The sequence below is a fragment of the Chlorocebus sabaeus genome, chromosome 8 (genome assembly GCF_047675955.1).
Source record: "Chlorocebus sabaeus isolate Y175 chromosome 8, mChlSab1.0.hap1, whole genome shotgun sequence".
Classification (NCBI taxonomy): domain Eukaryota; kingdom Metazoa; phylum Chordata; class Mammalia; order Primates; family Cercopithecidae; genus Chlorocebus; species Chlorocebus sabaeus.
In genome coordinates, this window is record NC_132911.1 from 38,063,761 (window position 1) to 38,091,710 (window position 27,950).

The 27,950-nt window shown below is 38.2% G+C and overlaps 1 protein-coding gene across 8 annotated transcripts in view; it reads right to left on the minus strand.

The window, feature by feature from the left end:
* Positions 1-27,950, minus strand: part of NSD3 (nuclear receptor binding SET domain protein 3) — a 114,143-nt gene that overhangs the window by 62,832 nt on the left and 23,361 nt on the right. For 7 of the 8 annotated variants that reach the window (XM_007962206.3, XM_007962205.3, XM_007962202.3 and 4 more), the window contains exons 2-4: positions 15,071-15,789; positions 5,489-5,560; positions 4,777-4,939 (exon numbers count right to left, since the gene is read on the minus strand). In XM_007962206.3, coding sequence (XP_007960397.2) covers positions 4,777-4,939; positions 5,489-5,560; positions 15,071-15,745 — 910 coding nt within the window. In that variant the 5' untranslated portion in view covers positions 15,746-15,789. Of the gene's footprint in view, positions 1-4,776; positions 4,940-5,488; positions 5,561-15,070; positions 15,790-25,551; positions 26,179-27,950 lie in introns of those variants that run through there. The other variant, XM_037983562.2, reaches the window with a different exon arrangement.

The following is a 27,950-nucleotide window of genomic DNA, read 5'->3' on the forward strand; positions in this document are numbered from 1 at the left end:
CCACCGCACCCGGCAGGTTCTTATTTTTAAATAAATTAATAAATATTTTGAAATTTTCTCAGCTTTAATTTTTTTCTTTTTTTTTTTTTAAACTGAGATGGAGTCCTGCTATGTTGCCCAGGCTGGTCTTGAACTCCTGGGCTCAAGCAATCCTCTCGCCTCAGCCTCCCAAAGTGTTAGAATTACAGGCGTGAGCCACTTGTGCCTGCATCTCAGCTTTAATTTCCAAATTTAAATAACATTAGATATAACCCACATAAACAAAAGTCTTTTTGAGTCCTCAAATTTTAGGAGTAAAAGGGGTCCTGGAACTATAACACCTGAGAACTGCTGATTAGGGGCAATGCTACTCTGAAATTGGTTTGACAAGCCAGTCTGTGACAAAGTAAGTAAAGAAGTTGAGTAAGCATTGAGAAGCTCTGACAGCAATTTGACGTTGTTATGATATCTAGACACACGATCAAGAATCTTGCACTAGGTGTTTTTTTCAGGGGAAAGGCAATCTTTTTTTTTAAAATAATTAAGTTTGGTTGTATTTTACAGAGGTATTAGTTCATAGTAGACTAGACATTTGAAAAAAGTAAATAAAAACTCATCTTTTGCCAAAAATGTCTGAGAAATACTGTTCTAGAGAAAAAGTATTACATCAATGGAGAAATGCAGGAACTGATCTTTTCAGAGAACCCAAAGTAATTAGGAAGAGAAAGGCAACAGTGGACTCAGATTTCGGCATCATCTCATCTGAGAATAAAGACCCAAGCACAAATCTAACGATAATTAATCAAAGAAGATTTATCTAAAATCCAAAGGATTTTTGGGGGGAATAATAGAAATATAACCTAAACTAATTAGTGAATTTCAAGGACAGGGTGGTGGGTAGAGCTATTCAGATTTAAAAAACATAGTACATAAAGTTTCCAAACATCAGTTATTTCTTCAGATATAAACAGATAATCCCAAAGGACTTAACATAAAAACTGAAATTTATAGATAACACAATTTCATTTTAATCTATATTTTCAACTTCTTCCCCCATTAAATCATTTACTAGAGAGGAAACAAGACAAACATTTTGCCTATTTGTTAGCACTTTGTTTCCTGATACCTGGCAAACTATGAAATAAGACTGAAATAAGAAGCTACAGACCTGAAAAGTCAAGAAACAAGCACATCTGTCTCTGACGGAAGAGTTAAATTTTTAATGAGACCTAAGTAATAAAATACAACTTAAAATAGAATTGTGATGTGAACATCTTTCAGCATACTCTTACAAATAATTATTACATCTTTATGTGTGAAAAATTGTTACGTACATTTTCCAATGCTAAGAATCTAATAAAAATACTGACTAATAACAATATGGAAACCAGTGATTACTATAAATGATTAAGATAAATTTTACAAAGTTGCTTAGATAGAAAGTTACACAGGAGATTCACTCATTTCTCTGAGTATCTCCCATGTATACATGCAGTATATGTGCTATTAAAAAAAATAATGAGCAGCATAAAATGCTTAATAAGCATCATGAGTGGAACATAATTAACAACATTTTTAGGCTGTATTTTTTGGTTTTCAGAAAAACTGTCAGAAAACTACTGCATTTAAAACTATACTATATACTGCATTTAAAACTATAGCCATAAATGGAATATCATTTGGCAATAAAAAGGAATAAAGCACTGATACCATGCTGAAACATAGATGAACCTCAAAAACATTATGGTAAGTGAATGAAGCCAGAAGAACAGGTAAGTCTACAGAGACAGAAAGTAGTTACTGGCTTCTTAGCGGGTGGAAATGAGGGTGATTGCTAATGGACACAGGATTTTTTGGGGTTAATGAACATGTTCTAAAATAGATTGTGGTGACAGTTGCACAACTCTGTGAATGTACAGATTTTTAAATCAATTAATTACACATTTTAAAAGGGTGAATTCGCCAGGCACAGTGGCTCACGCCTTTAATCCCAGCACTTTGGGAGACTGAGGCGAGCAGATCACAAGGTCAGGAGTTTGAGACCAGCCTGGCCAACACAGTGAAACCCTGTCTCTACTAAAAATGCCAAAAAAAAAAAAAAAAAAAATTAGCTGGGCGTAGTGGTGGGTGCCTGTAATCCCAGCTACTGGGGAGGCTGAGGCAGAAGAATCACTTGAACCCGGGAGGCGGAGGTTGCAGTGAGCTGAGATTGTGCCACTGCACTACAGCTTGGGCAACAATAGCCTGGGCAACAATTCATCTCAAAAAAAAAAAAGAAAAAAAAAAGGTGAATTTTATGATATGAGAATTACATTTCAATAAAGCTTTTTTAAACTACTATAGAAAAATCAAACAATTTAAATTTCTGTTAAAATATATGCATTTTTTAACCTAAAATTTCAGACTTCTGGTAATAATATAAATGAAATCTGTTTTTCCAGCACTAAAGTAGGAAACTGCCTAGGGGGTAACAGGCTAGATTTTTTTTTTTTTTTTTTTTGAGACCAAGTCTCACTCTGTCACCCAGACTGGAGTGCAGTGGTGGATCTCAGCTCACTGCAAACACAACCTCCGCCTCCTGGGTTCAAGTGATTCTCTTGTCTCAGTCACCTGAGTAGCTGGGATTAGAGGCGTCACAACGCCCGGCTAATTTTTGTATTTTCAGTAGAGATGGGGTTTCACCATATTGGCCAGGCTGGTACTGAACTCCTAACCTCAGGTGATCCACCCACCTCGGCCTCCCAAAGTGCTAGGATTACAGGCATGAGGCAACTTGCCTGGCCAAGATTAGGTTAATTAATAAAACTAAATGTAAACACTTCCTTTGAAATACAGATGACACATAAATTGTGCTTTCGTTTGTATCTTGAAAAAAGCTGAAATCTGCAGGTTTTCATAAAGTAATTGAATATGAAACTCTTTATATAATCTTAACAGTATGCTTTCCTCAAGGGAGAGAAGTGAAGATCCACAGTTCTGACATGATATAACTTCTTAGAGAGTTCTGGAGGCCCAGATGTGGACATGAATTGTTTTCTTTAAGAAAGCATGGTCTTCTTGGAAAATCCTTGTCTTTTCTTTTCCCACTCACATAACCCTAGATCATTACAGGGGTAGGGTACTTCAGAGACGACTAGTCCAATACCCTTCTTATATAAATTGAAGGAACTATAATAAGACTGCCTCCCCAACCTCTGTAAATGATGACTGGGTGAATTTAACTGCTTTCCCTGTAATATAAGGCAGTGTTTAGGAGGAGAGGTTGTGAAATTAAGATTTCTTTGAGATTCTATTTACCTACTTAAAACATGGGATAATAATAGTACCTACTTCATTGTATTGCTGTGAGGATTGTATTAAGAAAATATATAAGAACTACTGAACACAGGATCTTGCACTGAAGCAGACACTCAACAATGTTGGTTTTTCATTTCTGCCTCACTGACACAACCCCTCTCCTAACCTTTAATCAGTGGGTCACACTGACAAGACGAAAAATGATCCAGCCAGATGGCCTTCTATACTGGGAGAGATTCTTGTTTATGCAGCACAAGAATCACAGATATGGCTGATCCTATCACAAATGTGCCTTGCCAGACATAAACAGATACTTTCTCCCCTCAGAAGAGTGAACAAGGACCAAGACAGATGGTTTAAAGTAAAAGAAAAAGAAACAGGTACAAACTTGTCACAGACAATGAGGAGCTCTACACATGACAAGAGTCAATTCACAAAGTTAACACCCAGAAGTAAGTTCCAAGCTCAAACCTTTCTTTGGCTACTAAGCAAGTTCATTTCAAATGCTAGAATCTCTGCAATCTAATCCACATCATTCTTTGGTCAAATCCCAGCAAAGGAGTACAGAAAAGTTAGAATTGTCTTTCTTAATTTTTATTAACATTCCTAAGGTAGGATCCTATATTATATAGCCACCTTCAGGCTACATTTGATGTCATATCAAATTTACAAGGATGCCCCAGTAAATTTACAGATTCAAGAATGGAGTGTAGAGGAAAAAAAAGCATCCTGCAAAATTTGCCAGGATGAAAAGTACTTGTCTGGATAAAAAATTACTATCCATAGCAGTCAACAATGAAATAAAAATGTTCAAAGAAGGCTTGGCCCAAATGCTTATTAAGCTCATATAAAACATCTGATCAGTTGTCCATATGCTTTCTTTAGGAAATAAGAGGTCATATTTTCAGTCAGATTAAGGTCTTTAAAAAAAGCAAGTGTAAGAAAATTATAAGCAAATGTAGGGTGTCATAAGGCAAATAATGACTGCATCAGTCATAGAAGCACTCTGCCATTTAAGATGACTATCAGTATTTCACTGGTTTTAAAAACTGATAAAGAGGCCAGGCGCAGTGGCTCACGTCTGTAATCCTACCATTTTAGGAGGCCGAGGCAGGTGGACTCCCTGAGGTCAAGAGTTCAAGACCATCCTGGTCAATATGGTGAAACCTCATCTGTATTAAAAATACAAAAATTAACCAGGAATGGTGGTGGGTGCCTGTAATCCCAGCTACTTCCAGAGGCCGAGGCAGGAGAATCACTTGAACCCAGGAGGCGGAGGTTGCAATAAGCCGAGATTGCCCCATTGCACTCCAGCCTGGGCAACAGAGCAAAATCTGTCTCAAAAAAAAAAAAAAAACACAAACCCACAAAACTGATACAGATAGGCACATTTTTGTATCAGATTATATATTATGTGTGTATTTTATATTCACATACAACATTTAAAAGTCACTTTCATTTCCAACCTTTTACTCAGCATCTGTTTATGCCTTTTCTTACCTCTTGTGTTAATTTTGGTATGAACCTCAAGCTGGGGATCACTTGAAACCATACAAGGCCACCAAGGATAGGTTCCCACCTTGGACCACACAAGATCGCCAACCTGAAACTTAACACCAGTGGACACTTCTGTTGTTGGAACAGAAGATAGTATTGGCTGAACCTACAGGAAAGGGTCAAAAAACTTCATCAGAAATTCAAAAAAAGAAACTATGTATATAAAGTACATTAAAAAAGCTAACAATGTAATTTTATCTTCAATTATACTTTGATACAGGAAAGGGTTAAAAACAACAGAAATTCAAAAAAAGAAACTATGTATAAAGTACATTAAAAGTGCTAACAATGTAAATTTATCTTCAATTATACTTTTCTCTGATGTCTCCTATCTAAAACTAGCAAAAGGGAAGGAGAAAAAATATTAATAAGCCCCACCCCAAATACTGAAGATAGGATTGATGGTTTCTGTTGCCAAGTTATTAAAAAGGCATGTTAAGAATACACCTGATCAATTAAAAAAAAAAACAGATCATAGTTCTGAAAAGGAAAATAATTCACTGAAAATATCCACCTCTCAAGCCAGCTCCAAGATTTATTTCAATATAATTTCTGAAATTAAAAAGCGTAGTACCAATATGTGTTGCAATTCAGTCACTGTGTTTCACCTTCTTCCACCATATTTGGTTAGACAGTATTCAGTAAAACAACTTACTGGGGCTTCCTCTTTTAGTACTGGATCTTCCCTTGGTTTTTCTGATACAGTGTCAACCCTCTCATTTGGTCTCTAGGTGAAAAGGTATAGGTAAGTTGAATAAAATGGCATTAAATAAACAAACAAAAAAACAGTGACGTACATAAAAAGAATCAAAGAAAACTAAATAAAGAGAATAAAGGGCATTTATTAACTGAACAATGTAAGGAGTAAGAATACAACTTATTCAGTACCTAATTCTGTCTCAACATTCATTTTCCATCCCATACCATAGCTTTATCTCCTTTTCCTTATTTTTTTACTTTTAAAACTTAATTTCTCGGCCAGGTGCGGTGGCTCACACCTGTAATCCCAGCACTTTGGGAGGCTAAAGCGGGCAGATCACAAGGTCGGGAGTTTGAGACCAGCCTAGCCAGCATGGTGAAACCCCATCTCTACTAAAAATAAAAAAATTAGCTGGGCATGGTGGTGCACGCCTGTAGTCCCAGCTACTTCGGAGACTGAGGCAGGTGAATCTGGGAGAAGGAGCTTGCAGTGAGCCAAGATTGCACCACTGCACTCCAGCCTGGGTGACAGAGTGAGACTCCATCTCAAAAACAAAACAAAACAAAACAAAAAACTTAATTTCTAAATAAACTGGTAACTTTCTTTTTAATGCTCAGATTCTAGAAAAAAATGGGCACTCTAAGATTACTAGTAAGACATAACTTGAAACTTTTCTGGAGAGCAATTTGGCTGTATATATGAAAAGCATTAAATTTTCAGACTCTGACCTTGCAAATCTACTTCTAAGAATGTATATTTGAAAAGCACTGAGAGATGTAAAAAATATGGATAAGTTTGAAGATATGCATACTATTGCTACTTATAAGAGCTAAGTATTACGCATAATCTAGATGGGCTGGGCCTGGTGGCTCACGCCTATAATCCTAGCACTTTGGGAGGCCGAGGTGGGCGGGTCATGAGGTCAAGAAATGAAGACCATCCTGGACAAGATGGTGAAACCCTGTCTCTACTAAAAATACAAAAAATTAGCTAGGCATAGTGGTGTGTGCCTATAGTCCCAGCAATATGGGAGGCTGAGGCAGGAGAATCGCTTGAACCCGGGAGGCGGAGGCTGCAGTGAGCCAAGATCATGCCACTGCACTCTAGCCTGGTGACACAGTGAGACTCCGTCTCAAAAAAAAAAAAAAAAAAAAAAGAAATAATCTAGATGTCCAAACATCTAGAATAAATTATAGTATAGCTAAGTAGAACATATTTTAAGATAACACTAATTACAATGCTTTTTTAAAACAGCACATCGCAAAGTAGTTTGAATAGTATGGTTCAAGTCTTAATTTTTTTATATGCACAGAAGACTAAAAGGATATAAAAGGTTACCACCAGGTAATAAAATAAGTGATTTTTTTGGAGTGCTTATCTTTTTCTGTTTCTTTTTTTTTTTTTTTGAAACAGGGTCTTGCTTTGTCACCCAAGCTGGAGTGCAGTGGCGTGATCATGGCTCATTGCAGTCTCAACCTCCTGGGCTCAAGAAGTCCTCCTACCTCAGCCTCCTGAGTAGCTAGGACTACAGACATGTGTCACCACGCCCAGCTAATTTTTGTTGTTGTTGTTGCTGAAATGAGGTCTTGCTATTCCCCAGGCTGGTTTCAAACCCCTGGGCTCAAGTGATCCTCCTGCTTTGGCCTCCCAAAGTTCTGGGATTACAGGTGTGAGCCACTGTGTCTGGCCAGTACTTTTCTGTATTTGTCAAATTGTCTATACTAAACATTGTTACTTTTCTAATCATAAACCCCACAAGTATGTTATTTTAAAGTTTATGGCCGGGCACAGTGGCTCATGCCTGTAATCCTAGCACTTTGGGAGGCCGAGGCAGGTGGATCACGAGGTCAGGAGATCAAGACCATCCTGGCTAACACAGTGAAACCCCATCTCTACTAAAAAAAAAAAAAAAAATTAGCCAGGCATGGTGGCAGGCACCGACAGTCCCAGCTACCTGGGAGGCTGAGGCAGGAGAATGGCATGAACCCGAGAGGCGGAGCTTGCAGTGAGCCAGATTGCGCCACTGTACTCCACCCTGGGGGATAGGGTGAAATTCCATCTCAAAAAAAAAAAAAAGAAAAGAAAGAAAAGAAAGAAAAGAAAGAAAGAAAGAAAGAAAGAAAGAAAGAAAGAAAGAAAGAAAGAAAGAAAGAAAGAAAGAAAGAAAGAAAGACGTTTCTAAAACCCTTTGGGGAGGCAATTTGGAAGTAGCTATCAAAATTTAAGATATGTACACTCTTCAATCTAGCAATCACATTTTAGAAATTTATTCTACAGAAATATGCAAAACAAGAAAATCTAAGCAGAGGAATTCTGCTAAGAAAAATCTAAGCAGAGCAGTATTATTTCATGTCAGTAATCTGCATGTCTACCAATATCTTCCAACTTTTTATTTAAAAATATGTAATCTATACATGCCTTGAAAATATTTGGTACAATGTAAACAAAATTGATACCAGTAATTATCTTTTGGAAATGACTTGAGGGAAATGGTGAAGGAAGATCTTCTATACCTTTTAACTATTTGTCTTTTCTGTAAAAACAAAAAGCCAAATTACCTCTACAATGTAAAAGATTTTTAAAATATGTTACTTGTTAGAGAACAGAATTTTTTTTTTTTTTTTTTTTTGAGACGGAGTCTTGCTCTCTCGCGCAGGCTGGAGTGCAGTGGCCCCATCTCGGCTCGCTGCAAGCTCCGCCTCCCAGGTTTGCGCCATTCTCCTGCCTCAGCCTCCCGAGTAGCTGGGACTACAGACGCTCGCCACCTCACCCGGCTACTTTTTTTTTTTTTTGTATTTTTTACTAGAGACGGGGTTTCACCGGGTTAGCCAGGATGGTCTTGATCTCCTGACCTCGTGATCCGCCCGTCTCGGCCTCCCAAAGTGCTAGGATTACAGGCTTGAGCCACCGCGCCCGGCCAGAGAACAGAATTTAATTTAGATGGCTTAAAAAGAGGGTATATCCATTAAAGTAGGTCTTAACTCTACTAAAAGAATATGATTAATTCTAAAAGTTACTTAAAATTCTCATTCTATTATTTCAAAACATTTAAAGACACTGTTGTGAAAACAAAGTTTTATTAAATTTAAAAAAGTATAAAAAGGTTTTTTTTTTGAGACAGAGTCTTGCTCTGCTGTTGCCTAGGATGGAGTGTGGTGGTGAGATCTCGGCTCATTGCAGCCTCTGCCTCCCAGGTTCAAGTGGTTCTCCTCCCTCAGCCTCCTGAGAAGCTGGGAATACAGGCCCACGCCACCACACCCAGCTAATTTTTATATTTTTAGTAGAGATGGTGTTTTGCCATGTTGGCCAGGCTGGTCTTGAACTCTTAACCTCAGGTGATCCACCTGCCTTGGCCGCCCAAAGTGCTGGGATTACAGGTGTGAGCCACTGCACCTGGCCTAAAAAGGTTTTTAAGTTTTAGGAAAATGATATGTTCTGTAAGACAGACTAATGTCCCCAAACCCAAGTATCAAACATTCACTTCACAGTGCCTACTGTATTTCAGGCTCAGTTCTAGAAGCTACATAGGCTATATATAATAGTGAAACAAACAGATGTGATTCTTGACCCCAAGGAGTTTACAGTTGGGCAGGAGAGATTGATATTAAAAAACAGAAACACAAACATCCAGTTAAAAAGTAAGTGCTATGGTTGGGCATGGTGTGGCTCACACCTGTCAGCACTTTGGGAGGCCAAGGTGGAAGGATCTCTTGAGGCCAAGAGTTCAAGACCAACCTGGGCAACACAGTGAGACCCAGTACCTAAAAACAACAAATGCCTGTAGTCCCAGCTACTCTGGGGGGCTGAGGCAGGAAAATCGTTTATGCCCCAGAGTTCAAGGCTTCAATGGGCTATGACTGCACTCCAGCCTGGGTGATGCAGCGAAACCCTGTCTCTTAAAACAACAATAACAAACAAAAAAAGTAAGTGCTAGGAAGAAAAAGAAAAATAATGTGTGTAAGTGTATATGTATTTTCAGATATGAAGGTCAGGAAAAGCCTCTCTAAGAAAATAAATTACAATCTGCCAGGCGTGGTGGCTCACACCTGTAATCCCAGCACTTTGGGAGGCCGAGGCAGGTAAATCACTAGGTCAGGAGTTCCAGACCAGTCTCACCAAGATGGTGAAACCCCGTCTCTACTAAAAATACAAAAATTAGCCAGGCACAGTGGCAGGCGCCTGTAGTCTCAGCTAGTCAGGAGGCTGAGGCAGGAGAATCGCTTGAACCTGGGAGGCAGAGACTGCAGTGAGCTGAGATCGTGCCACTGGACTCTAGCGTGGGCGACAGAGCGAGACTCCATCTCAAAAAAACAAAAAACAAGAAAAGAAATGAAATTACAATCTAAGAATCAAAGGACGAAGAATTAGCTTAGTAAAACATGGAGGAAAGAACATTCCAGGAGGAAGGAGTAGCATGTGTGAGATAGCTGAGGTTAAAAACGGTACCAGCTATGCACAGTGGCTCACACCTATAATCCCAGCACTTTGAGAGGTTGAGGCAGGTGGATCACTTGAGCCCAGGAATTCAAGAACAGCTTGGGTAACATGGCAAGATCCCATCTCTACAAAAAAAGAGCCAGGCATAGTGATGTGTACCTATATAATCTCAGCCACTCAGGAGGCTAAGGTGGGAGGATTGCTTGAGCCCAGGAGTTTGAGGCTGTGTGAGCTATGCTCACCTCACTGTACTCCAGTGAGTGAGTACAGTGGGTGTACTGGGTGACAGAGTGAGACCCGGTCTCCAAAGGAAAAAAAAAAAAAAAAGGACTTCCTTTCAAACCTTCTAATTCAAATGTCTTATCTTTTTAAATCTTTTTAAAATTTTTTTGATTTGTTCCAGATTATTGGTGTTTCCTTCACGCTGGTTTGAAACGCCATCAAAATCACTTTCAAAGAATTAAAGTTTTTTACACAGTCATTTTAAAAGAAAGAAGTGGCTAGGGAGTAAAGGATGCCCAAGAGGATTTATTCTAAGCTTTCAAGACTATATAAATAAGAGAAGAAAAAGAAGTCAAGTAAGGATGCTGCAATAATAGAGAGGAAGTATCTATTATAAAATGTGCTAATGCATGAGCCAAACAGATATACCTGGTAGGCATTTAGAGACAGAGACAACTTTAAGACATTAAAATTAAGTCGGGACAGAAATACTCTCTTTGGGTACTAATTCCATTACTTTGTCAGGAAGAGAAAGCATCAGAAAAAGATGACAGTGAGTTAGCTCTCCTTAATGTTCAATTCATCTTAATTTTAAAAATTAGAATTTTGTGGGTATATACCACTTTTTTACATTTTTAATAGACTCCACATAAGAATACCTAAAAATTATGTTGAGTGGCTAAAATAAATTACATTATCCTAAATATTCCTGTAAAATTTTTAGCCTAGCACTTTTTTTTTTTTTCTTCTGAGACAGAGTCTTGCTCTGTTGCCAGGCTGGAGTGCAGTGGCACGATCTCAGCTCACTACAATCTCTGCCTCCCAGGTTCAAGCGATTCTCCTGCCTCAGTCTCCTGAGTATCTGGGATTACAGGCACGCACCACCGTGCCCGGTTGTATTTTTAGTAGAGACGGGGTTTCACCATGTTGGCCAGGATGGTCTTGATCTCTTGACCTCATGATCCGCCCACCTAGGCCTCCCAAAGTGCTGGGATTATAGGTGTGAACCACCACGCCCGGCCTTTAGCCTAGTACTTTTATTAAAACCAAGGGATTCATTAAGATGAATATATTACAGGCCAGGTGCTGTGGCTCACGCCTGTAATCCCAAAACTTTGGGAGGCCGAGGTGGGCGGATCACTTGAGGTCAGGAGTTCAAGACCAGCCTGGCCAATATGGTGAAACCTCATCTCTACTAAAAATACAAAAATTAGCCAGGCGTGGTGGCACACACCTGTAATCCCAGCTACTGAGGAGGCTAGGGCAGGAGAATCGCTTGAATCCTGGAGGCAGAGGTTGCAGTGAGCCGAGATTGCGCCACTGCACTCTACCCTGGGTGACAGAGTGAGATTCCGTCTCAAAAATAAATAAATAAAATTAAATAAAAAATGTGTACCAAAAGAACATTTTGCATATAAAGAGTTTCTAAGAATTTTAAGGCCTAATACTCTGAGGCTAGAGAGCCAAACCTGCTACCTTACTGTTCATGGGACTGATCCAGTCACTCTGCTTTTTATAAGTGGATATGGCAAACTAAGGGTTAATGAGACTCTGCCTTAGTGGATTAGCCCACTGAAGTGCTGATAGGAGACCAGCGACTGTTTGAATAACAGGGCCTATGCTCACATGCCTGAGGCATTCCACCTGCCAAGGAGGAAGACATGCAGAAACACAGCCACATGTTTCTGATTTGGTGGGAGGAAAAACAGCTCATGCAGATTTTTAAAATATACAATTTCAGTAGTGATCTCAGGTCTCCTGCTGCCTAGATGTTTGGACACATTTTCATTGTTGAGAAGATATACTTAGGTTGTTCCAAATAACAGCCACTCTTCAGAAGGCCAAATAGCTTAGAATTAGGGGGAAATACTTACACATCAAGTACTAAGAAAAAAGTAGCAGGTGAAATCTTAAGGTGTTGTGTTTTTTGTTTGTTTTTGAGACAGAGTCTTATTCTGTCACCCAGGCTGGAGTGCAGTGGCACGAACTTGGCTCACTGCAACCTCCACCTCCCAGGTGCAAGCAATTCCTGTGCCTCGGCCTCCAGAGTAGCTGGGATTACAGGTACCCATTGCCACGCCCGGATAATTATTAAATATTTTTAGTAGAGATGGGGTTTCACCATGTTGGCCAGACTGGTCTCAAACTTCTGACCTTAAGCGATCCACCCACCTCGGCCTCCCAAAGTGCTGCTATTACAGGGTGAGCCACCACGCCTGGAGTTAAACATGGAACTCAACTATACGAGATTTTGTTTGCTCAAAAAAGAACCTATGAACCTATGAGTGGGCTTTTAAGGAACAACAACAACAAAGTAAAGTAAAAGAAAAAATCTATATAAAAGCAAATCCAGCTCCAGGAGATTTATATCAGACTTTTTCTCCAGGAATACAGTTTTCATTATGTCTCCCTGGGGCATCTGGGGGAGGGAAGCTGTCCAGTGAAGTCAGTGGATGCTTCTTTGGGCTTCCCTTCCACTTCTCAGTCCTCTACAATGCTAAACACCAAGGGCTGGGACCCCTATGGATAACCAGTAGGCATACGGTATTGACCATTAAAATAACTGTCCTGAAGGAAGCACTGTAGATGTTGTTCAAGTTAAGGAAATCTAATTTAAAAACATATGCAGTTGTGAAACATTAATTTATACACATCTCTAGCTTAGCAAAAGCATGACATTAATGATAGGCAAGAGCCGTGGGAGCTCTGGCTGTGAAAGTCTGTGGTCAGAATGGAGTACAACTTCTACAACTGCCCCTGTGTGTGATACAATTCTAATTAATCAAAATTAAATTAACAAAAACTTACCTCTTTACTTCTTTGAAGGAAAGGAAGAGAGAAGGGGGGAGAAGGAGAGGGAGAGAGAGAGAGGAGAGAGGGAGAGAAGAAGGGAGAGAAGGGAGGGATGGAAGAGGGAAGGCATGAGGGGGTAGGGCAGAAAGAGGGAGGAATGGGGCAGAGAGGGGAGCAGGGAGAGGGAGGGAGAGGAAGAGGGAGAGAAGGAGACAGGGAGAGATGGAGAGAGAGAGAGAGAGAACGAACAAGAAAAAAACCTGGATTTCCCCCTAAGACTCAACTTTCAGGCAATGCTCCTAGTAATATTCCAGGCAGTTAATGCCACTTTCTCCAGGTATACTTTTGGTCAAAATTGATATTCCTTTATCCCAAGCTATTGTAAGATCCTAAACATCAAATAGTAAATTTTGCTCATTATGATTCAATAAAAAGGAAAATGAACTAAAACCCTTAAATTAAAATCTAAACATCTGGGCCAGGTGCAGTGGCTCATGCCTGTAATCCCAGCACTTTGGGAGGCTGAGGCAGGCAGAACACCTGAGGTCGGGAGTTCGAGACCAGCCTGACCAACATGGAGAAACCCCATCTCTACTAAAAAAAAAATACAAAATTAGCTGGGCGTGGTGGCATGCCTGTAATCCCAGCTACTTGGCAGGCTGAGGCAGGAGAATTGCTTGAATCTGGGAGGCGGAGGTTGCGGTGAGCAGAGATTGAGCCACTGCACTCCAGCATAGGTAACAAGAGTGAAACTCCGTCTCAAAATAAAATAAAACAAAATAAAATCTAAGCACTGTAATCCTGAGCTCTAATAGTTAACTGAAGGTTTAGGTGATATAAAGAACTAGGTATAGCAGATATCTAACAAAGACAGAACTGGTTTTAGAATCTAATTGCAAAATGACTACTAGAAACATCACTGATGACTCTTTATCTCATTACCCAGTTTTATTGTCTTCACAGCATCTAAAGCTATCTGAATTTATGTACATACATATGCATGCATATATATATATATGTATTTTCTGGCTCCCCTCACTAGAATATAAGCATCCTGAGAGCAGAATTTTCATTTCTACTTTTCATTCATTGCAATACCTTTGATTCTTAGAGCATTGCCTAGCACACAGTAGGAGGAGTATTTCACCAACATTTGTTAATGAATAAATAAGAAAACTACAGAAAAATGAGAAAACATGTTGAAATGTCACATTGGGACTTGTGAGAGTCTAGAACCATTGTGACCTTTACTCCAGAAAAACATCACTTGTGAGTTGCATGAAGTAATAGAAGCCAGCTACCAAGGAAAAGATGAGTTGGTAAGAAGTAAACATTTCTTTGAACAGAAAATAAATTAACTTATTCAGGCATAACACATATAAAAGCAGATAGCTGTCACAAAAATAAATATAGTTTTCCTAAGTCAAAGTTTAGAAAACATTTGCAATTCATATTATGAACTCTTCATTTAAGCTAGAATTATTTTTTACATACTTATTATATTATTGCTAAGCAAATTCACACTGAAACCTCAGATATTAAAAAATTCAGCAGCACATATCTTAAGTTACCTATAAAGGATGATTTTTATAAAAACTCACCTGAAGTTTTAATCAATATATATTAATACTAACTCTGATTTTAATAAACAGATTTCTATTATTTCAGGTTATTTTGTAGCAAACATTAGCAATGAGTGTTAAATCTAAGCTCTACTGGCAAAAGTTGGTCTAAAATAATGAAAACTCAATATAATTAACTATCTTATCTTTGCCTTTCCTTTTCATTTTCAAAAACCAACAGTCTATTGTAAGCAAATGAAAATAACCGAGGCCATTAGGACAAAGAAACATAAGCAGCAAGATTTGTTTTACATGTTTTTAAAATATTTCTTAACTAATATCCATTCATATATTCAACAAATACTCAGCATCTATTATAATATTCCAAGCACTTTCCTAGTGATTAGAAAAAAGAAATTATCAGAAAAATTCATATTTAAAGAGATAAAAACCAAAAAGATCTCTTGAACTTCCAGTAAATGTGAAATAGAACAAAATTTTTCAAAAAGACTTTTCAACTCACATTTTGTTCCTCTGGTTCTAATTTGGGGATTTTGTGTGACTTGCGCTCTTCAGATCTCGATGAGTCATGCTTGTTGCTTTTTTTCCTCTTTTCTTTTCTGCTTTCATGCTTTGACTTCGTGTGCTCACTTGCCTGTACTTCATTTAAAAGGTCTCCACAAAGGGAAGACTCAAACAATTCCCTGCCATTCTGGATAGTTTTGGTTATTTTTAGTTTAATTTCAGGTGAGCCAGTCTTCTTTGGAATCACAGTTTGTGGTACCGAAGGAGGAGGTGGTGGCTGTGGAGGGGAAGGTTTTTCCAGAATTTCATGTGGTCTTGTGTTTGGAATTTCTGAATGGTAATAGTCAGTGGGGCTAAAGTTTCTAGCTGCACCAAAGCCATTGGCTGACCCATTAGGATACTGACTATATGACTGGTATTTGGTTTGAGTTTCATACACACTGATTGATGATGGATACCCATTTGTGAGTGGAGGAAGATCTTCTGTTGTAGCTGGGTACTGAAAGCCTTGCTGCAAGGTAGCTTCATATGGTGTTTGGCCACCATCTTCAGCAATGTCACTGTTGTTATCAAAGGCATCCTCCTGACGGATGTTGGCGGAGTCAATGAGTTGAGGTGGTTGCTGAATTGTGTTTCCCATGATCCCTTGCATGAAAGAGAAAGAGAAATCCATTGTTCTGCTCCAGCATCCTTAACTTTCCCTTTCTCTCATCGGGCCTAAAATTATAAAAGAGGGGATTAGAAGGTGTTAATATTATCATTGACTAGAGGCTAATCAACTGAAAAAGGATTAAATTAAAATGTTTTGAACTCAATTTTCATATCCAGATATGCATAGACATTAAACATTTCTAAAACAGATAACCAATATTCTGACACAGGGTAAATACCTTTTATCTTCAATGCTTATCTGTTTGAAACTCCTGATTACTTTCACAACAACTGTGGCAACAAGATTTTATCATCACTGCCAACACACGAAATAGTTTTGACATTCCTTTTTATCTCCCAAGTTAGAGATCATAAGTCTCAAGTTAAAACTGGTGTTTGCAAAATAAGCAGTGTCCTGACACATATCAATCTGCTTCCATAAGAGCTTCCTTTAACATCATTCATATTTTGTTCAGTGGTTGTTTTAATCACAAAAATAATAAACTGTTATTGCAATTTTTTTTTTTTTTTTTTTTTTTTTGAGACACAGTATCACTCTGTCACCCAGGCTTGAATGCAGTGGTGCAGTCATGGCTCACTACAGCCTCAACATTCCAGGCTCAGGTGATCCTCCCATCTCAGCCTCCCCAGTAGCTGGAACTCAGGCATGCATCACCACGCCCAGCTAATTTTTGCATTTTTTGTAGACAGGGTTTCACTATGTTGCCCAAGTTGGTCTTGAACTCTGGGGTCAAGCAATCCGTCTGCCTGAGCCTCCCAAAGTGCTAGGATTATAGGTGTCAGCCACCATGCCTGGCCTGCAAATATTTTAAACACCAAAGTGAAAAGGTCTGTTCCTCTCCCTACTTCATTATTCCCACTCTTCTATGCCAAGACAACCACTATAAACACTTCGATGGGTATTCTTTCACATCTTTCTCTACATTTTTACATATAAAAATTTTAAAATAGGGCTTATTCTGTGACTTGCTTATTTAACTTAACAATATATCCTAGATAAGCTTCTACATCAGCATGTATAGACAATTTTCATACTTATTCTTTAAATGGTTGCATAGCAAATAAACATGGTATTTACCATAATGTATTTAACCATTTGTGTACTGACAGTTTCTCGCAATTGTTTGATATAATAAATGTGTCTGCAGAAAACCTTGTTTATTTTTATTTACTTTTCTTTTCTTTTCTTTATTCTTTTTTTCAAATAGAGACAGGATCTTGCTGTGTTGCCCAGGCAGGTCTCAAACTCCTGGACTCAAGTAATCCTCCTGCTTCAGCCTCCCAAAGTGCTGAGATTATAGGCATGAGTCACCATGCCTGGCCTGAAACATTCTTGAAACTTGATTTTTGTGCACATATATATTTCTACAGGACAGATTTGAAATTTTGATAGATACTGTAAAATTGTTCTATAGGTTATACTATGTCAATGAACTCTCATACCAATAGTGTGTGCTTCTCTACACTGTTGCCAGTATCTACTTATTTTTAACAACTGTTATATATAGCAGAAGCATCTGGGGTACTTTTACAAAATGTATGTGTCAGAGTCTATCTCCTAAAGATTCTAATTGAATAAATCTGGGGTGGGGTCCTGGGCGTAAGTTTTTTAAGACTATATCCCCAGTAATTTTGATGCATATTCTTGGTTGGATCATTGCATTATAACTTTTCAATTATTGCATCTCCTCTAGTAGGTGTCTGAAGATGCCTACATTATGTAATAATGTTACAATATACATAAGCATCTGTTAGAAAATGCTACAAGACCACCCTGCCTTGTCACAAGGTATGACAAGTGCATATCACAGGATAGAAGATTAATGGACAATCCATATATTATTTTGATAATCCCATAAGCATTTCTTCTAGAAAGTTCTTTTGAGATGGAGTCTTGCTTTGTTGTCCAGGCTGGAGTGCAGTGGCACAATCTCAGCCCACTGCAAGCTCCGCCTCGCAGGTTCATGCCATTCTCCTGCCTCAGCCTCCCGAGTAGCTGGGACTAGAGGCGCCCACCACCATGTCTGGCTATTTTTGTTGTTGTTGTTGTATTTTTTTTTTTTGGTAGGGACGGGGTTTCAGCATGTTAGCCAGGATGGTCTCGATCTCCTGACTTCATGATCCACCCGCCTCGGCCTCCCAAAGTGCTGGGATTACAGGCGTGAGCCACCACACCCGGCCTCTTCTAGAAAGTTCTAAAGCAGGAAGAACACCAGTTTTCACAACTATATCAACTCTGATGAACTGATTGTAGCTGCCTGGAATACTGTGAAGAAGGATCCTGAGGCTGGGCGCCCTGGCTCACATCTGTAATCCCAGCACTTTGGGAGGCCGAGGTGGGTGGATCACGAGGTCAGGAGTTTGAGACCAGCCTGGCCAATATGGTGAAACCCCATCTCTACTAAAAATACAAAAATTAGCTGGACATGCTGGCAGGTGCCTGTAATCCCAGCTACTCGGGAGGCTGAGGCAGGAGAATCATTTGAACCCAGGAGGCAGAGGTTGCAGTGAGCAAAGATCGCACCATTGCAATCCAGCCTGGCCAACAGGGTGAGACTCTGTCTCAAAAAAAAGAGGATCCTGAGGCTACATTCCAGTTTGACTCTGTTAATAACAGAATCATTAACAATGCCTATTATTAATAGATTAATAACAGACTGAGTGTCAACCATCTTGGTTCCAGTAGGTTTGCTGTAATAATAAAACAAATAACCCCAAAAAGCAAATGGAAGAGGGAAACAAAGCTGACAATACACTTTTCAAGGTGTATCCAATTATACAGCCACTGTTTGTTCTACTATTAACAAACGGAAATCATTTTGGAAGTCCTAAAATTACAAACAAATGAATAAGACCGCATACAAGAAATTGAACTGTGTGTACTGCTTTGCACTGGCTGGGGGTGGGAGGGATCCAGAGCACTCTCATTTTCTTAGTGTCACCTCAGGGTCAGGCACTTTACACATCAGCTCATTTAATCATCACAACTCTGCAAGATAGGGATTGTGATTTCTGGTTCACAGGTAAAAGAAAGTGAGCTTCAGAGGGGTTAGGTGGCCTGCTTAAACCACAAGGGGGGAGAACTCGAATTTGGATCCAGGCATGTCTGACTCTGAAGTCCATGTTGTTTTTGTTTGTTTGTTTGTTTTGAGACAGGGTCTCACTCTGTTGCCCAGGCTGGAGTGCAGAAACATGCAATCACAGCTCACTGCAGCCTTGACTTCCTTCTCTCACCTCAGGCTCCCAAGTAGCTGGGACTACAGGCACGCGCCACACCTGGCTTATTTTTTGTATTTTTTGTAGAGATGGAGTTTCACTATGTTGCCCAGGCTGATCTCGAGCTCCCGATGTCCATGATTTTTACTACTGTATCAGTTCTGTTTCCCTCAGCTATCAGTTCTGGGAAAAGAATTCTTTTGTTCAGGTACTTTATTCCTTGGTCACTATCAAAATCACAAATATTCTAATAACCACCATTAACACTTACATAGTACTCTGTAAGTGCCAGGCACCATTCTAAGTGCTTGACATAAGTAATACATTTAATCCTTCCAGCAACCTTCATGTAGATATTATCTCCTATTATACATAGGGATATAGAGGCACAGATAAGTTAAATGACTTGCTCAAGTGCACATGGCTAGTAATTAATTGACAGAGCTAAGATTCAACCCAAGCAGCCTGGTTTCAGGGTCTGTGCTCCTGATTAGCATACCATATTTACTGACAATGTTTAAGAACTGAAACATTACCTTAATTTAACTTGGGGGCAAAAATGTATAGCTCACGCCAACAGACATAAGAAGGAAATGTTCAAAAATTCTGTTAACAAGCATGGAGCAACTACACAGGCAGAATTCAAAGTTCTCATTTATACTTCCAACTTGAAGGCAAGTCAAATAATGACATCTAACAAGATGCAACCTGTGTTTTTGGTTCTTATAACTGTCATATACAAGCTCAGCTCCCAGATTCGTCTCCCAAATTACAGTCTTCAGGGTTTTTCAGGCATATGTATTCAGAGACTGAGATTTCTGATGCTTTTGATTGAGTTTCAAACACAAGAAGTTTTATATTTTCCCCTTTTCCTGTCTTCTCTAGCCCTAACTTCAAATATCTCATTTTAGTCTGAACTAAGAAAATAACATTACCTTCTTATAATTACACAGGAGTCCACGGAATGAACTCATATACATTCATATCACAGAGTGTTTTCATATACATTTGTATTTGATCCTCAAAACAACTCTGTCAGACTGGCAGGGCAAGGTGTGCATTAACTTCATTTTTTAGCTATCTACATAGAACCCTTGAAATACTGACTTTCCACAAAGTTAATTAGTAATAAAGCTTGAAAAATAATCACTCTCCTGATTTCTAATCCTGTGCTCTTTTTCACAATATCCCACTGCCAGAGAATAACCAACTACTTACGGACAACTACACTAAATCCTTAAAAGTCATTAGTTCAAAACTAAATGCACTGTCCTTTTCCTAGCACAATGTCCCTTTCAGACTACCCCAGTCTGTCATTGCTTCCATCACTTTTCTAGCTTCCCAGACTAGAAATCTCAGGCTCATGGGTGATTGATTCTTCCCTCTTTGTTAAGCCATAAAACTAGTCATTTAGCAAATCTTGCATTTTCTTCCTTTGAAGTATTCTTCCCAGTGCTTCGACTGAATCTGAAGTGAAGAAATAATCAGACAAATCCAAAATGGGTGATATTCTCCCAGACAACTGGCCTGGGCTCTTCAAAAAAGCTAATGTCTAAAACAAACAAAAGGTGGAAAGACTATTCTAGATTTAAAAGAGATAAGATTTATCAACCCAATACAATGCATGAACTTTGATTAAATCCTGGATTTAAATACACACAAACACCAGATTAAACAGATATTGTGGAGACAACTAGAGAATTTTAAAATATGAACTGGCTGTAAACAATGGAGCTATTAATTTCAAGGGCCTGATAATGCTATTCTGTTTATATACGAGAATGTTCTCATTCTTAGGAGAGCTATGCTGAAATACGTGGTAAAGAGATAAAGTGTCATGGTATCTACAACTTTGAAATGGTTCAGAATTTTTAAAAAGGTATATATACCTAGAGTAACGCAAAGGAGACAAAATTTTAACAACTGGTGAATCTAGTTGTTCAATGTAAATTCTTTTAACTTTTCTAAAGGTTTGAAAATTTTAAAACTGAAAAGCTTGCGGAAAAAAACCCCAAATGATTTGGCTAGTGTTTGGAAGAAGTACTAAAAATAAAAAGCTACAGGTACCTAAGGTGTATGAACCTCCATTAAATTCTGGTGCCATGTTCTGAGCAAACAAGCTAAAGGGGCCACATTGTTATATTTTCTAGAAACCCTAAGCATGAAGAGAGCCATACTTCTTCATATTATGCCTCCAAATAATACAACAATGCAATCAAGAAAGCAGTTTCGGTGGTTTATAAAAACAGATATTTTGGGACTACATCTACATTTCTTTACATAGTGATTTTTATGGGCAGTGGGGTCTGGCGGCCAGCCTTCACACAGCAGACACACCAACTGACACAATGGTTAAGACCTTACTAAATTAGGAGGCTCTACTGAGCACCATGCTTGAGAGCACAGGTTCAGAATCCAACTAAGTTCAAAAGCATACTTCAAGTCTTGCTGGCTGTGTGACTTTAGGCGACTTATTCAGTACCTCTAATCCTCAGTTTCCTTAGCCAGAAATGTTGGATACCTGTAATTGTGTACCTTGTACAGGGTTGCTGTAAGAATTAAGAGTTAATCTATGAACAGCACTTAAGACAGAGCCTGGCATACAGTTAGAGCCTGGCCACTTGTTGGCTATTATTATCATTCATTGCAATGCTGGGCACACAAAACTGGTAAAAAGTTAAAAAAAAAAAAAAAATCACTGACCTACAGGTACTTTCAATCTCTTTAGCAAGATAATGTAAGATTTTGAGAGTAAGACACATAAAATAGTAGCAAACAGTGTGAAACAGAAGGTGACTAAGAATTGAATTGTGTTACTACTACAATTGTGACAGACATCTGAGAAGAACAATGCTGGGCAAGGAGGCTTTTAGGCCACAAGAAACAAGTAGGATGTGGAAGTAAGGTGTTCTTCACGCACTGCTTTTCAAACTACTTGGTACAGGCCATCAAAAATTCTTATACCTTTGTCCTTAATAAATCCCTGATAAAGATGGTGTGTTCAATTCATTTTTAAAGCAATAATATTAATGGCTAACATTTGAGAGCTTAGTGTCAATACTATTCTACACGTTTTACATTTGTTATATTATTTTACTTCACAGAACACCCCTTTGAGGAAATACTATTACTATCCCATTTTACAAATGAAAAATCAAGGCCAGTATGATCAAATAACTTGCCCATAGTCTGAGATCAAGTAAATGGAGGGTTCAAACACACACTGTGTTCCACAGCATTGGCTCTTAACAAGAAAGCTTACTTCCCACAATCCCTAAACATGTAAAGTAAACAACAGAACCTCACTTCACACTTCTCCACTCCCACTCCCCAGAGTTAACTAACAATTTGGTGGGAGACTAAATAATTGTACTAATCTATCCATTCTAATATATACTTTCAAGTCAATGAAATCACCACATAAAACCATTTCTGATAAATTCATCATCTGAACAATGTTTCTAGGCTAATTTTTTTAAAAAAGATAAATCAATGAATACTTATAATTTTGCTGAAACTATACAGTTTTAAATAAGCAAAAAATGTTGAAAATTATCAATTAAAGCTTTAGTGCTCTTATTATTTACCAACTTATTCATGGTGGCGGGGGGTGGTGGGGTGATAATAGAAAAATTTATAGAATCCTTAAGCCAAATCACAGATACAGAGTTTAAAAAAACAAAAGCAGGAAAAGAAAGCAAGCCAGGCATGGTGGCTCATGCCTGCAATCCCAGCTCCTTAGGAGGCTGAAGTAGAGGGACTGTTTGAGGCCAGGCATTCAAGACCACCCTGGGTGACACAGTAAAACTCTTTCTCTAAAATAAAAAAAGACAGCAAGAGAGAGAAAGAAAGAAATCATGTCACGTGTTTCAGATGAACAACCTGAGCCTATAAATATCAATTAAGTATTCATAATGTGCTAAATTTATAGTTTAAATCACTATAACAAATTCATAAACAATTATTTCTGTGGAATGTATTGCTGGAGTCTATAGAATTACATGTTGTGCTGTATATATTCATTTTTTTCTATGTTTAAAATGCCAGTCTCTTCTCAATAAAAGAAAGTTTATATTTAATTACACTTAAAAATTCCTTAGGCTGGGAGCAGTGGCTTACGCTTGTAATCCTAGCACTTTGGGAGAGTGAGGTGGGTAGATCACCCGAGGTCAGGAGTTTGAGACCAGCCTGGCTAACATGGCGAAACCCTGTTTCTACTAAAAATACAAAAAGTAGTCAGGCGTGGTGGTGTGCGCCTGTAATCCCAGGTACTTGGGAAGCTGAGGCAGGAAAACTGCTTGAATCCGAGCAGCGGAGGTTGCAGTGAGCTGAGATTGTGCCACTGCACTCCAGCCTGGATGATAGAGACATCATCTCAAAAAAAAAAAGAAAGAAAAAAAAATTCCTCACATTGATATCATTATTTAAGCCTTTTGGAATTTGAAGTGGTTTTTAAGATGTCATATAAATTGCCTATTTCTGTTTTCAGACCCAGCTACTCTACAAATATATTCCTAGGTTAATCTGTAAATCTAACCACATCACTCTCCTGATTAAAATCCTTCAATGGTTTCCTATTGCCCCGAAAAAACCCATGCACCTAGACTGACAGATCATATAAGACCCTCCAAACAAAGTCGCTAACCTACCTCTTCAACCCCAAGTCATTTTTGTACTCTAGTAATATAAAATCACTGGAAATTTCTGTGCACACCATAATTTCACTCCTTTGTACCTTTACTAACGTTATCTCCTATCCATAATACACCCTTTTCCTTTTTTATTTTTTTTGCTTGACTCTTAACCATTTTTTGAGCTCAGAATGTCATTTCCAAGAAGTAGTCACTTAAGCTCTAAGTTAGTCTTGAGTAACTTTCCTCTGTGTTCTAAGATATTCTATGCATGCCTCTTAGAATTATTCATAAAATAATCTGTTTATGTGAGTTTTCTAAAGAGCAGGAAGTAATGTTATTCACATATATGCTCTTGAAACCTAACTCAAAGGCTCAGAGGAGAGGCTCCAATGAATCTTTCAAACTAAACTGCATAAACTTAAAGAAGTTATTTTATATAAATGAAATGCTTCACAGAGCTGCTGTGGGTCTTTGCATGGAGGTAGTAAAAGAATATAAAAGCAGCTACAATCTCCTCAGGTAATATCCTTGGTAAAATGAGACTAACAACTTAGCTCACTTAGATGCCACTGAGATTCTCTTTAGTTCTAGACTTAACTTTCATGAAGGTTTAAAGTTCCAAGAGACTGGAATGAAGTCAAATAAACTTCCAGAGGGAGTGTAAACCCAATCAAAGACCAAGATATATTTAAAAAAAGAAACCCATATGAATATATCTATTTAAAACCTTATTAATGTAGATCCGAAATTCAGAATGTAGAAGCTCTCAAAATACAATCATCATAGTTGTAGTTAATTGAATCAGTATGGAAATCAATCTATTTACCAAAGCTGTTCTAGTAAACATAATCAATCATATACTATAAAACAAAGTATACTTGATAGATGTACATTAGAATTTTTACAGCTAGAAAAAAATAGTGGAATACACTATGATTTTCACAACACAGAGGAAGAGGGTGGTCTTCCTTTACCCCAGGATAAACAAGGGATCCAGATGTTTCTTTATGTGAACTGTTGCACAGAGTATTTCTCAAGGTTTATGATAAATCCACACTCAATGTGTTTCCATAGTAACAAGAATGGAGTGCATGCAGACAGTCTACAGTAACGAACCAAATATGCTGGTTCTTGAAAACCTGGCATGTTTGGCAATTTATGCAGCAAAAATATTATTTAAAAAAAATTTTAAGATACATAATGTTAAAAAACTAGAGTGTTATTTTGTTTTAAAATCAAAAGATTGAAATGCAGTACATAAAGACAAGCTTAACCATAGATTCTGTGAAGTATAAAGAGAAAGCTATCAAATATATTCATATACTAATTTCTAACTGAATGATCACTTAATGTTTCAGTGATCCTGTATTTGGATCTTGTCTTTGAAATCAATTTAATATGTACATACACACAAAGCCCCTCTAAAAACATCTTCTGAATGTGACTCACATTTGATCACAGAATATAAAGATCTCTGAGTGACAGGGACAGCATCAAGGGAGATTCTTGTTTTACATTTTTTTCCCCAAATTGACACCAAGAAGAAAATGGGGGGAAAGGAACAGTTAATTTTTTTTAACATGCTCCATTATTTTCAGTACATGGGTTTGGTAGGGTGAAACCAGAAACTCTATGAAGAAAAAATGCATAACTATAGGAAGATGCTAAAATCCTCTAACGTCAGTTTTTAAAAAAGACTCCATTCTTTCTGGTTCTGTGTTCTACTAATATTTTAATCTAAGTATAGGATCAGAGTGACCCTTTGACTACAACTTATAAATTCTGGTATTGCCCATTTGGGTTTTCATAATTTAAAAATTTTTAGTAATATAGTAACAAATGTGTATTGTTTAAAAATAATGGAGGTATGTTTTAATGCTATTTATTGTGAAACTGTAAGCCCCTCATCCCTTTTTGAAGTAATACATACATATTTTTAAAGGACCCAAACACATACCTTTAAAAATCAGCAAAACCAAACTGCTATGAAGTATGAACAGAAGCAAAAGTCAATTTCTACTGTCTGGACCGGACACAAATTACATTAAAAATCAATATTCTTCCTTTTCAAGCCATGAGTCCTTTCTAATCACATTTTAACTTCACCCTTACCCTACACGTACACAAGAAAAAGCAGAGATGGCGGTGTGGACTTCTGGAGGAAACAAAAAGTAAAACCTAACCACCTGGTTCTAAGAACTTGACCACGCCCCTATGGTACTAAAAAGGAAATGAACAAAAATGTTTATCTTTTATTCACTAAAAGCAGGTACAATCGATAGAATCTAATCTAGCCCTCACTACAGACAAAAGCAATAACCAAATTTGGTACAGTGACTATACAACTCAACGTTAACTTTCAAACAAAATGGATCCTGCTTGAAAATGTTTTGTCAAGGAAATAAAAATGAAATTATGAATGCAAGTGATTGTTCCATTTGTCTTTAGATTATTTTATCCTTTGAGGGTAAAACAGATCTATTTCACCCACAAACAAAACACAGTGCTTTTAGTGGCATCCAAGTGTTATACAGTTGGCAGTTACAGTTATCCAAAAAAGTTTGAACCACAATAGTAAAATGCAAATTATTTCTGACTAAAATGTGGGCATTTCCTCTCAAACGATTTTTTTTTTTTTTTTTTTTTTTTTTTTTTTTTTTTGAGGCAGGGTCTCACTCTGTTACTGAGACTGGAATGCAGTGGCACAATCACAGCTCATGGCAGCCTCAATTTCCTGGGCTCAGGTGATTCTCCCACCTCAGCCTCCCAAGTAGCTGGGACTATAGGCATGCGCCACCATGCCCGGCTAATTTTTAAAATTTGTTGTAGAGACAGGGTTTTACCATGTTGCCCAGGCTGGTCTTGAACTCCTGAACTCAAGTAATCCTCCCACTTTGGCTGGGATTACAGCCATGAGCCACTGTGCCAGTCCAAACAATTTCTTAAATTCTCATGGTAATGCATATACTTGGACTTCTCAGATTCAAAGGCCATTATATATTAATTCTATAAGCACTTAACACATTTTTAGTTCTCCTACAGCTTTTTTAACGAACACTTGAGGATGTCAAAATTATGAGGTTTGAAAAGACTGCTGGTCAAACTCTGAATCATTGAAAGAAGTTTACTACCATTCTGGTTGAGGCTGACTCTTTCAAAGCTTAAGGCTATGATTTAGGGGAAAACATTTTCCTGTACTACTTTTCAGCAGTTATACTAATAAAACATCAATTCTCCAAATGACACAAAGGGCTTACAGCATTTTAGTATGTAAAACAAATGTTCTATATTAGTAAACCTTATCTGTATATCTTGACTTAAAGGTACTTTCCGTGGTAGCCTTAGAAAGAACTCTAAGCTGCTGACTAATTTCTTGGTTAAACTGGAAAATCTGCTTGCTTAAAAAATAAACAATTTGGGAAAAATACATTCCCTTTATATTTTCACGTAATTTTACTCACTTTCCTCCAATACATGGAGCAAATCATGTCATTTTTGTATAATTACTAACAACATGCATCCAAAACAAAGTAGTCTAGCTCCATCTATATATAATAAACTCAAGATGTATCGACCAAAGTTACCCTTCCAGAACAGGATTTGCTATATGACATTTAGTCATTAAACAACTAAGCAAAAGCATAAGAAGGACCACTCTTTTCAATAAATGAAGGAGAAATAATTTTTTTTTTTTTGAGACAGAGTCTCACTCTGTCACCCAGGCTGCAGTGCAGCAGTGCGATCTTAGCTCACTGCAACCTCCGCCTCCCAAGTTTAAGTAATTCTCCTGCCTCAGCCTCCTGAGTAGCTGGAATTACAGGCACGCACCACCAAGCCCGGCTAATTTTTGTATTATTAGTAGAGACGGGGTTTCACCATGTTGGCCAGGCTGGTTTCGAACTCCTGACTTCAAGTGATCCACCCGCCTCAGACTCCCAAAGTGCTAGGATTACAGGTGTGAGCCACCACGCCCAGCCTAATTTTGGTATTTTTAGCACAGACAGGGTTTCACCGTGTTGGCCAGACTGGTCTCCAACTCCTGGCCTCAAGCAATCCGCCTGCCTTGACCTCCCAAAGTGCTGGGCTTGTAGGCACTGCTCCCAGCCAGAAATAAATTACATTTGACACTTGAACAATAAAAATAAAACAAATAAATATTGGTGATTTTCTCTTCTTTCTCCTCACTGAGATATAGTATTTTTGTCTTTCTTTTTTGGGGTCTCACTATATTGCCCAGGCTGGAGTGCAGTGGCCGTTCATATATGGGATCATAGTGCCCTGAGGCCTTGAACTCCTGGGCTCAAGTGATCCTCATGCCTCAGCCTTCTGAGCAGCTGGGACTAAAGGTACACACTA